Below are 13,999 nucleotides of genomic sequence, written 5' to 3'. Positions count from 1 at the left end.
AATATCTAGGTTTGAAGAGGATAATGTGACTGGAAAGATTCTCCACTCCTTCAGTGCTCTCGGCCACTATCTAGGAAACAGTGGCCTTAGAACATTTTGGTTTAAATAAAAAACGCACTGCCGTGGAGTCAGATCCGACTCATAGTGACGTCTCCTTGGGTTTCCCAGGTGTTAACACTACGGAAGTAGACTGCCCAACCTTCCTTCCGAGGAGTAGCTGGCGAGTTGGAACTGCCAGCCTTCTGGTTAGCAGTCAAATGCCTTAGGCACTATGCCACAATAAGGCATCCAATAAAGGAAAAACTTGAAGAACCACCCCAAGTCGGTTAAATAAGCACCAAGGTGAAAAGGTTAGACTTTGGAGGACAACCAAATTTGGTCAAACAGCCTGAGGTGTGAGGAATGTTCAGAGGGCACTGAAAACCCTTGAAGGTAAGATCTGTAAATGAAGGTTATAAGGATGCAAATGAAAAAAGGCTTGCTTAGTAAAAACATACATCCTTCAGCAAAGTTAGGAATAGCCTAAGCGTGAGTTTGGAGAAATCACCATCTCACAAAGTACCATGAGAAATCTGCTTTAGAAAACGTTTTCACATACGCTATCCTACTTGAGCCTTTCAACAACACCATTTTTTAGATGCAGAAACGGAGGCTTAGGACAGGGTTTTGACTTGTAACGGTTATTAAGTGGTAAAAGGTTGGGCTAGAAACATTCTCAGTGTTTTAAGCAAATTGTTCTCAGCGGTTTACCGCCGAGGACACAGGCAACCAACGGGGAGAGCAATTGGCAAGGCTTTTGTAATTTCAGGGCTAGGTCGGGACTCCAGACGGCACCAGCGGGAGGGCGGCCCAGGGCTCGAGCTGGGCTGATACTCCCGCTACACACCAGTAAAAACGCGACTTGTGCATCAGCGAAAGGAACCGCTTCCTGCGCGAGGCCTTAGTGCAAGGAGTGTGGGCGGGGCAAGGGTCCTGTTCTTCTTTCCTATTGGTCCCCGGCGTAACGGACAGGTACCTGCAGCCAGCCGCAGCCGGACTAAAGGAACCTCACGGCTGCCACACTCCAGCTGATCCCTAGCGCGCCGGGCACAAGCACAGCCTGGAGGCCCCACGAGAGGGAGCTAGCTTACGTGCTGTAAATACGCGGCCTTGACATCCCCTCCCTATATTTGCAGGAGAAACGCTCCCAAGGGACTGCTAGGGTAAACTCTAGCCTAAAAACAGCTGAATCCTTTTGCTGTATCTGCAGTTTACCCGCTGCCCCGCCCCTTCATGCAACGCAGACTCTTCCAGCCAAATTCTTCTTAGGACAAGATTTCCTGATGTGCAACTTAAGTCCCTTACACTGCAGCTTCATCGTATTTCTTCTAAAATGCCTCCTTCCCCTTACACACGCCAGAGAATAGATAATGAAATTCTGAATCCCTTCTCCTCAATCCAAAAACATGCTCCGAGTGCCCTCCCCTAAACTCCACCTTTGGTCTCTTGGGCCCTGGCTTATCTGCATACACCATTTCTTCGCTAGCCTCCTTCAGGAAACCTTTCCTGATTAACCCCGGTGGGACGAAAGCCATCCCAATTACTCGGGAGAAAGCTCAAGGCCAAGATGAAGATAGAGATTCAGGGGCAAAGACGCCCAGGGCGAACACCGACCGATTCCCGACACCTCCTCCCTCCTCTGAGAGTCAAGTCAGGCAACGGCTCGGGGACACAGCTGTATTGGGAAGCGGAGGCTCCTACACGGTAGGAGGAGGGACGTCCCAGGAGGTCCGAGAACTCTGTACAATACGCGCTTGGCCCCCGCCCGTCAGTCCGCCATGCGGCCCGCCCGGGGCCCAGTCCATGGTGGAAGCCCGGAGGAGCGAGTTAAGGCAGCTTGGCTGGAAGGGAGGGGGGAGTGGGAGTCTGCCAGTGCCCCTCGAAAAGCTGGCTCACTGAGGGGACGAGCTTCTCACCTCCCACTCCACTCTCGAAGACAGGGGGAAAGACAGTCAATAAATAAACCCGAGCCGGGAAGGGACCCCGGGAGACTCTCAGAGTCCAGGAAGGCAGGAGGTGCGGAACACGGAGGGAGGGAGGTGGTCTGTCCTTGGAGAGGCGTCCATGCCCACGGCCTTTAAGAGAATAAGCCTCAAGGGCCCCACTTGAGGCCTTGAGGTAGCTCCCTTTAAAAGTTAAAATGGCTGCCGTTAGTTATGGCCGGCTGGGAGGAGGGACTGACTAGGGGAGCCTTCGGGGGTAACTGGGGCCTCTCGATGTCCACTCTTTTTAGGGCACGGCCCCGGTACCCCTCGGGCCGGCCCAGGTACAGAAGGTGCCTCCCGAGACCCCCGGAGTACCTGGAAGGGCCTCCCGAAGGGACTCGCGTGAGTAGGGCAGGTGGTGTACGGTGAGGGGAGAAGGGCAACCTCCGCGTCCCCCCGACCCCTAGCCGGGGAGCTGGGGCGGAGAGCGCAGGCCGCGCGGTGGGTGCTGCGCATTTCCCCTCTGGGGGCACGTCCAGCCTCAGAGGCAGGGTGCATTCCCGGGGGAGGGGGCTGGAACCAGCAAAGAGGGTGGGGGTGCGGGCAGGCTCTGGTGGGAGTGCTCTCGAGATAAAAGGGGCGGGGGACGGGGGCTCCGCCCCTTTCCTGGGCGCCTGCGGGCCGTGCAGGTAACGCAGCAGTTCCTCTAGAGTGGTGACTTCGACGGCCTGACCGGGGCAGCCCGGCGGTGGCGGCCTCACCATCACGCGCGGGGCGGGGCCGCCCGTAGGATTCCCGCCTCGCGCGCGGCCCGGACAGTCCTTGGCGTTGTTCCCGTTCTGGTTCCACTCCCAGGGCCCTGCGGCGGCACGGAGGTGCTTGACTGGCAGCTCGGGGGTGGACTCCGGAGTGGGCAGGCAGGCCAGCTCAGGCGGGGGCACGCCCTCAGGGGGAGGCAGGAAAGTGGTGTAGAGCTGGGGTGTCTGTGCTACATCTCCGTCCTTGGAAGGCGGCGGGGGGTCTGGGCCCCCACCGTGGAGCCTGGCCAAGCTACGGAGGGAGAGAGGGCGCGGGAGCCCCGGGGTCTCGATGTCCTTGCTCCGACGTCGGTGGGTGCGGCGACAGGCGCAGGAGACCAGGAGGGCAGAGACCGAGGCACCCAGGGCGAAGGCTGCGGCCACACTGGCCAGGAGGAGTGGGATGGGAACGGAACGGGAGGCCAAGGCTGGGGGGAGGTCCCGGCGCACGCCTGCTGACCGAGAGGGAGGAGGGAGGCTCAGCGGAGGGTAGGCGGGTGCGCTGAATGTGCTGGGCCTAGAGAGTGTAGTGGCAAGTTCCGAAATCTACCCTCATTCCTTCTGTGGCTCAGCGTCATTTCACACAGCCTTGACCTTCCTCAGGAATCGCTCCCCGCCTCCTCTGACCCCCCAACACACAGCCCATCACACTAAGCCTCACACACAGACTAGAGCTTGGGCCTGGGGAGTGTCCCCACTACTGCTCTGGCCCCTGTAGCCATGCCAACAGCAAGTGCCAAACTCTGGCTGAGCTGAGCAGGAGGTGGGGCTGAGATGTACAGATGGGTCTGGGGAGAAGAGGCTCTAAACAAACGTTAGTGAGCACCAAACACCAGTCAGTGAGTGGCTTAGAATTCTCCAAGAATGGGCAGCCGCACACTTCACTCCTATCCCTCCCAGCCAGCCCCCTTACCCTGAGTGTGAGCTCCAAGAGTGGAAGACTGGGGCCGGGGATGGGCATCACTGAGGGGGCTGGGGGTCTCAGGGGAAGGGCCAGGACCCAGAAGCACTGGTGACAGAGACCAGGTCAGAGCCAATGAGGCTCATGCTTTCTACTCCTGACACCCATCCAGGAGTTCCACCACCCCCACCACCACCACCCCCAACCCAGGGGTCTAGAACTCCAGCCTCTACTCTTGTGGGTATGGGGTAGGGTTCACCATGCAGGAGATACATTCACTTATTTGTTCAAAACTATTTATTAATAAGCACCCTATTATGTGCCAGGTATATTTAGAGGATGCAGGCCCTTCTCTGAGACTCTCTCAGGGTGTCCACAGTACTTTTCTGCTGCCACCATGGGGCACAGATTTGGGTACGTGGAAGCTGAGCAAGAAAAGGGGAAACTGGCATAAGAGGACTTACCATAAGCAGAATCCCCTGGGCCAGACTGACTCCCAGTAGCTCCATCTATGAATATGGGAAAGAGGGTAAAGATAGGGGTGGGGTGAGCTTAATGAAGAACTGGTGAAGGTCACTGTGCCCCCAAAAAATATGTTTTGAACCCTAAACTCTGCCTGTAATGATAATCCTATCTGGGAATGGGTTGTCTTTGTTATGTTAATGACTAAGGATTAGCATAGGGAGCAATCTTGAGTCAGTCTCTTATGAGATATAAAAGAGATTAAACCAAACTAATAGGAGATGGAGGAAGAGAGATCCCAACTCATGTTAAGATAACCCAGGAGCAGAAGCTCAAATAGACAAGGACCTTCCTCCAGAGGTGACAGAGTGAAAGCCTTCCCCTAGAGCCAGCAACTTGAATTTGGACTTGTAACCTTCTAAACTGTGAGAAAATTAATTTGTTTGTTAAAGGCACTCATATTTCTGTTATAGAAGCACTAGATAACTAAGAGCCATGTGTAGCTATGGCTGCAGTCACCCCTTCTGTTTACCTTGGCAGTCACCATCCTCCATGGCTTCCCGGTCCCCAACCTGATCTACATCAGTCCTAGGCAGAAAAGGAAGTGGCTCAGTGCAGTTCTACATCTTGCCCTCATCCCTCCACCCTAGCCCTCAGCTTCTCTTAATGATGGGGACCTTTCTCCTAAGGAGATCCAGGGACCTCTCACTTACCCACCAGGTCCCCTGATATCCACACAGCCTTGGGAGCTATGCCATCCACAGTATGGGTCCCGAGAAGCCAGGCAGCTCCTAGGGAAAACAGTCATGTGAGGCTGGGACCCTCCCCATTCTGATAACAGTCCGTTCCCCTGCCTCTTTCACTCTCTCTCTGACCTACAAGAGGCTTCTAGCCCTGTATTCTCATCCTATCCACCTCAATCCCTATTCCATAGCCTGATTGCTGCTCACCTTCAAAATACTTGAGGCATAAACACCCACACACACATACCCAGTTACCTACCTACCCCTGCCTCCCCCAAGGCCTGTGTTCCTGGAAGGTCCAGGGAGCTTACCCAGGAAGGGCCTGGCCTCAGGCCTCTCTCACCTTCGACAGGCCCCATGCCGGGTGCAGTGGCTAAGAGGGAGGTAGATAATGCAGCCAGAAAAAGCCACAAAAAGCCTGTGACCCTCAGTGTCCAGCTCAAGCCCCATGACCCGCCGTGCTGTTTGGGCTGACTGCTTCCCACTGCACCTGGGGTGAGGCCAGAAAAAATCAGAGATGAGCCACATGAAGATTCCCTTTTCCTGAAGGGAAGAACAAGGTTGGGAGGCACACAAGCAGCTGAACACAATCCACAGAACTGGAGTTCGTGCTTGGCCACCCTGCCCCACCATAATGTCCAGTCTTCTTGCCAAGACCCCTTCTCTATTCCACAGTTCCTGTACCACAGAAGACAATGTTGGGAGTCCCCACCCATACCTACCACCCTATCAACCATCTCCCATCCCACCTCTGCCTTGTGGGAGCCCTGCCCTCTAAAAGCTCACCGGGAGGGATTGTAGGCATCAATCTCTTCCAACAGGATGGGTTCAGGTCCCCCAGACTGCCCCCCTGGGGGCAGCACCTTCAGCACTGTCCCATCGTTGGACCCAAGGAACAGTACTGTGGTGTTACTATGGGGACCTGCCATCCCATCCACAGCTACCTGGGTCAGTAGGGCCCTGCAGGGAAAGACCTGAGGTCAGGGAAAAGTGAAGATTATGAGTGTTCCAAGGGAAGCCCAGGTGTCCTGGTACCCACTCTTGGGCTCTTCCCCCACATCCCAGTGTTTCCTTCTTAGCTTATTCCTTTTTACTTTCATATGTTCTGTCCCTCCACTGATGCCCTTTACCTTGTGGGGTCAGAGAAGGAGAAGAGCTAGGGGCCAGGGGCAGTGATTTTTAGCTCCATACCTGCTGGTGAGGGTGAGCAGCGGCTGGTGCATGGCAGGTGGCACAGCGGGGTCCAGCAGTGGGTGAGCCTTGATGAAGGTCAGGACATCATCAGGGAGGTCTCGAGAAGAAGTGAATGAGGCAGCTCCACCTACTCCTGCGCAGGACCCTGGCCTGGTGGGTACATGGGAAGGGGCAGCTTTAGGGAAGGGAGCCCAGGCTTGGTTACAATTGTTACCCTTGCTCCCCCTACACACAGATACACCACTGCTTCCCTTCTCTATTGCAGCCCTCCAGTCCACTGTCCACTTCTTCTCAGGACTTGGATTTGGGCCTAACTTTAGACAATGGGGTCTCTCCTGATGGTAACCCACTATAGCCCCCTCCCTAGACCTTGGACCCCTTAGCCGTTCCTCAGTCCCATCTTGAGAACAGACTCTGCTTGTTTCTGCCCCCACAAAACCCATCCCATCCTAGGTACCTGGGTGAGGGGACCCTATCCTCAGACACAGGGGTCCAGGCCCCATCCAGACTTCTCTGCTCCTTGAATTTGCCCTCAAACCCACGCTCAATATCATCCAGGTAGAAGGCGCAGACTGCAGAGCCAGGGATGCTAAGGGAGCCAAAAAATGATGCAGGCTAGGTATTGGAAGAGACAGTATAGCCCCTCCCAGGTAAGTGAGAGCTACCGTTCATGCACCACGTTAGGAGGTAGAGATTGAGGGCAGGACAGCCACTGGGAGCCAGGCTCGGAGAAAAATGGTGGACAGCAAAGCAAACTGGCTTTGAATAGAGCTTCCCCTCACTGTCCCCCATCAGTAGTCTTTCAGAGGGGAGCTTGGACACTGGTGGGACAGGGGACAGATTGGGCCACATGGGTCAGCACAGTACCAACCTATTGGTCTGGGTAGTAAAGACCCCAAAGAGAGCAGAGCGGCCATGCAGATTCACAGGCCCAGTCAATGCCTGGAGGACATCAAAATAGAAGGTGGAGTCCCCAGGGACAGAGCAATTGAGCCGCAGCTTCAGGAAGGATGTCCAATGGCGGTCCAAGGCCCGAGGTGAGCCACCCATGTCACGCTTACACACACGGGCTACCCGGGAGAACTGTACCTGGAGGAGGAGAGTTGGGACAAGAAGGCAAAAGTGAGGGAGTCACAGGACCAACTGGATGAAAGGAATACAGTTAAGAGCACCAAGAGACAAATGTTGGGGGTTACAGCAAAGGTAGGATACATTGCAGAGTGTCAATCTGAGTCAAGGTGAAGGACAGCAGAATGTAGAGCTAGAGGACTGGGGGCTATTCCAAGTTGGGGGCTCTGTCCAGGGGATTGTGTTGTGGAGATTAGAATCAGGAGCTCTCCCCTGACTGGCTCTTCAGAATCCAGTAGAACTTTCCAACTACCCACCCCTGATGCCCACCTCCTTACCCTCCCTAGGCGGGCATCCTCCACAGAGACCTCTCGGAAGAAGAAGTAGACATGGTCTCCATGCTCCAAGGCATGGACGAAGTATGGCTCTGAAGAAGGGAGTGACAAAAAAGGATATGGAAGCGTATCTATACCTGCTCAGAAACTCTTGGCACCACACAGACTCTTTCCTTTACATACATACACACCACCGCCACCATCTGCCTGCTCCCTGCCATAGTTTTCACCCTGCACCTCCCCAGGAGCAGCCTCCCACCCCAAGGCCCGCCCTGACCTCGGAGCCACTTGGAGTCGTACTTGGCGGAGCGAAGTGGTGGTTGAGGTCCAAGGCTTCTGTAAACTACTGCGTCACTGGCCTGGAAATCTGCAGCTGTGGCTGAGTACAGATTGCCCTCTGGAGGGGTGGGTAGGGTGGAGTTAGGGGGAAGGCTCAGATATCTGTATCCTGGCTCTTCCTGGACCTCCCAACCCTACCTAGATCTGGCCTTGGTCCTTACCTCAACCCTCCATTCGGGCTTGAGGGAGAGACCAAGTTGGGAGAGGGGCTAAGGTGGGAGCTCCCTCCAGCCCACATGCCTGCCTCCCACATGCCCAGGTCCACACCTGCAAAGATAGCCACATTGGACTGGGTGGCGTCAAAGGGGCATCGAGCCTGCCCACTCAGGTCTTCACCCTCCTGCTGCAGCGAAGTTATCTGGGGGCAGAGGGAACGGTTCCTAGAACCCTTGGGTTCTTAGAATCTGGCTCCATAACCTGCTTCCTCATATTCCCTTACCTCCCTTTCCCTACCCTTCTAGGCACAACCATTACCCCAACTCAGATCCTGATCCCTCCCCACCAAACTGATGGGCCACTTTGGGTTCTCCACCTCATTCCCACAGTGACCCTCCCACCCTCCCTTTTGTACCCCATAGCTGCGGCACACGGGACTGAATGAGTTTGTTCCACAGGCAAGGAGTGTCTGGGAGTCCCAGGGAATGAGAACACGGATGTAGTTGTAGCACTCGTCCTAAAGAACCCAAAATTCCAGATCAGCTGCATGGGTCACTGGGGTTGGGAATAGAGGACACAGGGAAGAAGACTGCTACCCTTGAGCTAGTCAGAGCAATATGAAGTCCTAAATAAGTCATTCAATAATTCTGTAGCCTTGGCCTCTCTTGAGTCTTACTTTCCTTATCTGAGAGTAATAATAACTATTTCCCAGGGTTTTTTGTGAGTCATGCATAAAGAAAGCTAAAAATCATGAATTCCCTTTTCTTCCCATTTTCCTCTGAGGCCTGGGATAGAAAAGGTGGGTGGGAAATAGGACATGGTGGAGGACTGCTTGGACAGAGCCTAGAGGCAGGGTAGTCCTCGTCTTCTCTCAGAATTCTCCCACCACTGCTCACCGTCAGCTTCCCCCGCACCGCACAGTTCTCTACATCCTGGCTCCTCCATGTTAGATACTGAAGAGAAAAGTAGAAGAGGGAAAATCATAGGGCACCTTGGACCCTACCTCGCATTAGAGCTCCGTTTGTATCCTCCTTCTTCCCCACTTAACCCCTATTAAACCATTCCCAGCCTCATTTCCATGCCTTCCCCATGTTCACCTTGTTGGGCACCAGCCCCTTTCCTTCTTCTTGGGCTTGAAGATCGAAGGAGAAAACGTGATCCCTGAAGGAGTGGGTAAGGAGGGATCAGAGCCAAGCCAGGGCACCCAGCCAAATTCCTGAGTCCCCACCTTCCCCATGTTCAGCTGAACAGAGACAAACAGCGCAGACTTCTTGTGCTTTACTCTCTCCCTTACTCTACGGCTTGGCATTTGTGCTCTGGGTCCAAGCATGTCCATGTCCCTGGCTTGTGCACCTGCGTGTGTCCCCTGCAAGATGCTGCAGTAGCCATGCAGGTCCCATGTCTGCCCAGGAGCATGCATGTCTTCCCCACAACTTTGCCTCAGCCAGTTTACCGGGCGGCCACCAGCAAGGTCCGGTTCAAGGTCAGAAATCTCTGAAAATCCAGTCCAAGTTGTGCAGCCACAGCATCATCCTCCAACCCCCGGAACCAGGATAATGGGGAGGTATCTGGAGGGCACACAGAGAGATGGGGTGCTGAGGGGATACCACACATGCCCCAAACGCCCTCTCCAACCACACAAAAGTAGGAGAGGAATACCTAGCCATAGACATAGTGGGTATGTGAGGAAAGGTGTGAGATACCTTAAAGCTATTGATAAAAATAATACCAGCTAACATGGAGCACTTAATCTCTTCTGAGCATGGTGTTAGCACTTCTGCTCCATAGCACTTCCAAGGCTGTAATCTTTATGGAAGCAGACTGCCACATCTTTCTCCCGCAGGGTAGCTGCTGGGATCAAACCTCCGACCTTTCAGTTAGCAACTGAATGGTTTAACTGCTGTGCCACCAGGGCGCCTCCTTCAGGAACATTATTTCATCTAATACACCCCTTTGAGGCGGACACTCTCATTGGCTTATTTTACAGATAAGGAGCCTCACACTTAATTAGGAAGCTTATATAAATGAATTTATCTTGAAAGTGGCAAAAATCAAAACCTCATTGCCGTAGTCACTTCTAACTCACAGTGACTCTATAAGACAAAGAAGAACTGCCCTATCGGGCTTTCAAGACTGTAAATCTTTACAGATGCAGACTGCCACATCTTTTTCCTGCAAAGCAGCTGGTTGGTTCAAACCGCCAACCTTTCAGTTAGCAGCCTGCACTTAACCACTGCACCATCAGGGCTCCTTGAAAGTGACAGGCACCAGGATTCACATCCAGGTCTCTTGGATTTCAGACCTAAACCCAATCCTTCCTTGGGCCAGCAATTCCTTTTCTCTCCCACACTGCACTTTCTCATCTCATGGCATCTAAAGCCAAACCAAATGCACTGCCATCAAATCAATTCCAACTCACAGCAACCCCCACTGGGTTTCTGAATGGGTTTCCTACTTTACTGAAGTAGATTGCCCCATCTTCCTTCTGCAGAGTGGCTGGTGGATTTGAACCACTGATCTGGTTAACAACCAAATGGCTTATCCACTACACCACCAGAGCTCCTACTCATCCCATTTCTCTCTACCCTGTGTCGGCACCCTCCCCTCAAGGCCTTCACAGGCTAGCTAAACCTCCAAGAGTTTTGCTTCCTTTGACCAACTCCAGCATCTACCTGGCCTGATTATGGAAACCATTGCTAGAGCCCAAAGGGAGGCCAGAGTTCAAGGATAGATGATTTAACATTTGTAAAGTGCTTAGAACTGCATCTGGTGTGTAAAAATGTTTGCTATTCTTACCTGTCCCCTAACAATTACTCTCAATAACTCAACTGCAGTTCCTCCATCCTTAAAATTACTCTCAATCCTACATATATAACCAAACCAAAAAACCAAACCCACTGCCATCGAGTTGATTCTGACTCATAGTGACCCCCTCCCTCCATTAGGTTTCCAAGGCAGTAAATCTTTACAGAAGTAGATTGTCTCATCTGCCTTCTAAGGAGCGGCTGATGGGTTTGAACTTGCAAACTTCTTTTTAACAAAAGCCTTAGGCACTGCACCACCAGAGTTCCTTATATATAAAAGTTATACCAATAAATAAAGATTCTAGTCACAAAAGGAGGTCTGGTGGCATAATGCCTAAGGCATTTGACTGCTAACCAGAAGGCTGGCAGTTCAAACCCATGTCAGAAGGAAGGTTGGGCAATCTACTCCTGTAGTGATACCGCCTCAGAAACCCAAGGAGGGGTCGCTATGAGTCAGGTCCAACTTGACAGCAGTGTGTTTTTTATGTAGTCACAAAAAGTGGGTTTATGATTTTCTTCATGATGGTCAAGTGGTAGAAAGTATTGGGAACCCCTGAATTAGTTCCAAATTTCTATTTGATAATTAATAATGATAACATCAAATACATATAAAGCATTTAATTTGTGCCAGTGTTCTCAACTCTTTGCATGCATTACCTCATTTAATCCCTAAATAACTCTACCAGGTATAATACTATTATTATTCTTATTCTGCAGATGAGACTGAGGCAAAGAGAGGTTAAATAACTTGACCAAGTTCCCAAAGCTAGTAAGAAGCATAGCAGAGATTCAAACCTGCTAAGCTTCGGTCTGGCTAAAGAGTCTCTTAACAAAGCCACCAAATGCCAGTTGCCTCTCAGTGAAGAAACCAGCCCCAGCAGTGAGAGGCAACTGTCATGAGGTGCCAGTTCACTCTCCCTGTCTGTTCCCCTTTGCTGATCAGGCTGTTAGCTTCTTTGAGGCTGGGAGCCTTCCTGCACCTTGCCCTCTACATAGGAGCTCTCAGTTTTTAACTGCTGACTGAGTGATGAGCTCACACAGAGGGGGCAGGGTACCAGGGCACTCACCTTGCAGGTCAGAGATCAGCAGAGGGAGGGGGTCCTGGGGGAAGGCAGCATGGGTATAGGGCAGTGAGAGCAACAGCAGCAGTAGCAGCAAAGGCATGAGGTAGGGGTCACGGGGCATCCTGTGTGGGGCAGCTCAGGCCCCAGGGGGTGCCCCCTCACCCATATGCTGGCCCTGAAAGGGAAACAGAGAGGAAAGTGAGAGAGGAGGCAAGTTCCCTGAGCAGGGCTCCTTCCCTGGTCTAACCCCAGAAGACCCTGTGGGGTGGAGGAAAAGAGCCCTCTCTCTGGCACTGCTTCAGTCCCAGCCGGCTGTCACCATCACTCAAGGCCCTTCCCGTTCCAACTGCCCCAAACTGGCTGGTATGAGGATGGCTGGTGATGACCCCAGGTGAGGACAGGACACACCCGCTCCCCCTCCCAGCCTTCTCACTCAGCCTTTCCTCCTCCCTCCTGACTGGGTCTGGGACATTCTGTAGGTGACACCTCCTGGCCCCCCTCTTGCTAACCCCTTCTCAGCTATAATTAGATACTGAAGGCTTAAAATTATAAATAGTGACTCTTTGGCACTTGGAGGAGGAAGAGGGCACCATGTCTGCCTCCCCCCTCCCTTGCAGACCCCCACAGCACCCTGGGAGCGATGCAGGCACTGAGCCCAGGCAGAGGCAGCTGTGAGGCAGCTACTCTCCTCTGTAGGGCTGAAGAACAGAGCAGAGGGAAAAGGGGAAGCCTGGGGGTCATTACCCTGGTCTAAGCTTCTGCTTCAGGAGCCCTTCCCACTACTGGGGATAAGCTGGGAGGGGGTAGAGTTGGGGGTTGTCTTAGCCAAAAATGAATCTGCATCAAAGCCAGATCAGAGGCTAAATTTAGCTCTGGCTGCAGCTGTCTCCCCGACCACTATGCCCCCTCCCAGCCTCTCTAGCCCCCTGCTCATTCCCTGCCTCCTAAGAACCTATGCATGTACTTGGTGGAGGGGTAGAGTGGACCCACCCCATGTAAGAAGCCAGGAATAGAAGGGGCTATACTGGGGAGGGGAAATGGCTGAACATGCCCCTTTTTTCCCTTCCTTCCTTTATTGGGCTGCCTCTGCAATTGAAATATAAATAATTCAATGATAGGCAGGCAATTGTAGACCAAAGTCCAGGAAAAGATGGATACGGTGGAAGGGGTAGTGAGACAAGCCTCCTTCCCACAGCCAGCTGACCCTGGCTGAGACCCACAATAGGAGGTATCCATCAGCTTCCTGCCTTCCCCTGAATTGAAGTGAGGAGGCTCCCGAAATCAGGTCAGGAAGGGTAAGAATTTCTTTCTGTGAACAGCTGTCCTACACCAATCCTATCCCACCATGTCTCCTCAAGGAGAGACCCTGGGGCTCCATGCCCAGCCCCTTTCCGTTTCTCCAACAATTCTACTGTTGGAGCTAGAACCCAAGTGCCCCCCCCCCAATCCAGCGTCACTGGTGGGGAGGCTGACGTCAGGTGGGGCCCCAAGAGAGATGGAGGAGGGGAAGGGGTAGGAACACCTAATGATGACCCCCCTCCCCAGGGAAGAGCAGCCAGCCAACTAACGACCCTCTGGTGTTGAGAGGCCAAGCCTCCCTCCTTCTCCCTACCATGTTTCCGGATGCTGGTGCTCCCAAGAGAAGAGAAAGGGACACAGCTTGTCTCCTAGCCTCCCCCTTCTGCCCCCCCCCCAAGTTGCCCTGGGCAACTGGTATCTTCACCTTGGAAACAACTTTGTTCTCTGGCAAATGGGGAGAGCAACCAGACCCTCTTCCTGCTCCCTGGCCATGTCTGCTTCCATCCCCTGCTCTCAGGAACTGTTGCCCTTTCCTTACCTGGGGTGGTGACTCCTGTGGGGGTCTTGGGGGAATAGAAGACCTCTGACCTGATGGAAGAAGGGACAGGAGGAGATCAGAGACAGTTACACCTCCCCTTGAACGTAAATATGAAAATTTAAGAAAAGTTTGCTGAGGCTAGGGTCAGGGAGATGCTTCTTTAGAAGTCGGAGGGCCACTGACATTGTATTAGGTTACAAAGATGTTGTTAGCCTTGTGGGGCCCATTCATGCCCAGGGATGTGAGGGCAGAGGCCAGGGATGGTCCCTTGCCAGAAACTCCTGGAGCTGCTAGACCAGCCTTGGGGTACAGGGTGATAGGGAGAGTTTGCAGGG

At 53.2% G+C, this 13,999-nt stretch overlaps 1 protein-coding gene across 1 annotated transcript; it reads right to left on the bottom strand.

Annotated features, from left to right (window-relative positions):
- Positions 1-2,167: 2,167 nt before the first annotated feature.
- Positions 2,168-11,948, bottom strand: SEMA6C (semaphorin 6C). Its single transcript, XM_007950907.2, has 18 exons — positions 11,831-11,948; positions 9,413-9,527; positions 9,057-9,120; positions 8,856-8,912; positions 8,375-8,476; positions 8,071-8,161; positions 7,742-7,861; positions 7,468-7,556; positions 6,933-7,150; positions 6,519-6,650; positions 6,059-6,211; positions 5,654-5,827; positions 5,211-5,357; positions 4,838-4,915; positions 4,657-4,712; positions 4,127-4,171; positions 3,675-3,770; positions 2,168-3,213 (listed from the first exon to the last, which is right to left on the bottom strand). The coding sequence occupies exons 1-18, from the start codon at positions 11,946-11,948 to the stop codon at positions 2,168-2,170; spliced, it is 2,901 nt and encodes a 966-aa protein (XP_007949098.1).
- Between the last annotated feature and the right edge of the window lie 2,051 nt (positions 11,949-13,999).

The sequence above is a fragment of the Orycteropus afer genome, unplaced genomic scaffold (assembly GCF_000298275.1).
Source record: "Orycteropus afer afer isolate SDZICR_OR568_19922 unplaced genomic scaffold, OryAfe1.0 scaffold00290, whole genome shotgun sequence".
NCBI classification, from domain to species: domain Eukaryota; kingdom Metazoa; phylum Chordata; class Mammalia; order Tubulidentata; family Orycteropodidae; genus Orycteropus; species Orycteropus afer.
Note: the sequence above shows the minus strand (reverse complement) of the source record. Positions and strands in the feature narration are given on the sequence as shown.

Excerpts from the sequence above, each read along its gene's own strand:
- SEMA6C (XM_007950907.2), bottom strand. The coding sequence starts at position 11,948 with ATGCCCCGTGACCCCTACCTCATGCCTTTGCTGCTACTGCTGCTGTTG. Across the intron at positions 8,477-8,855 it reads CGGTGCGGGGGAAGCTGACG|GACGAGTGCTACAACTACAT; the intron begins GTGAGCAGTGGT and ends TGGGTTCTTTAG. Across the intron at positions 3,214-3,674 it reads TCTTGGAGCTCACACTCAGG|GCGTGCGCCGGGACCTCCCC; the intron begins GTAAGGGGGCTG and ends CTCGGTCAGCAG.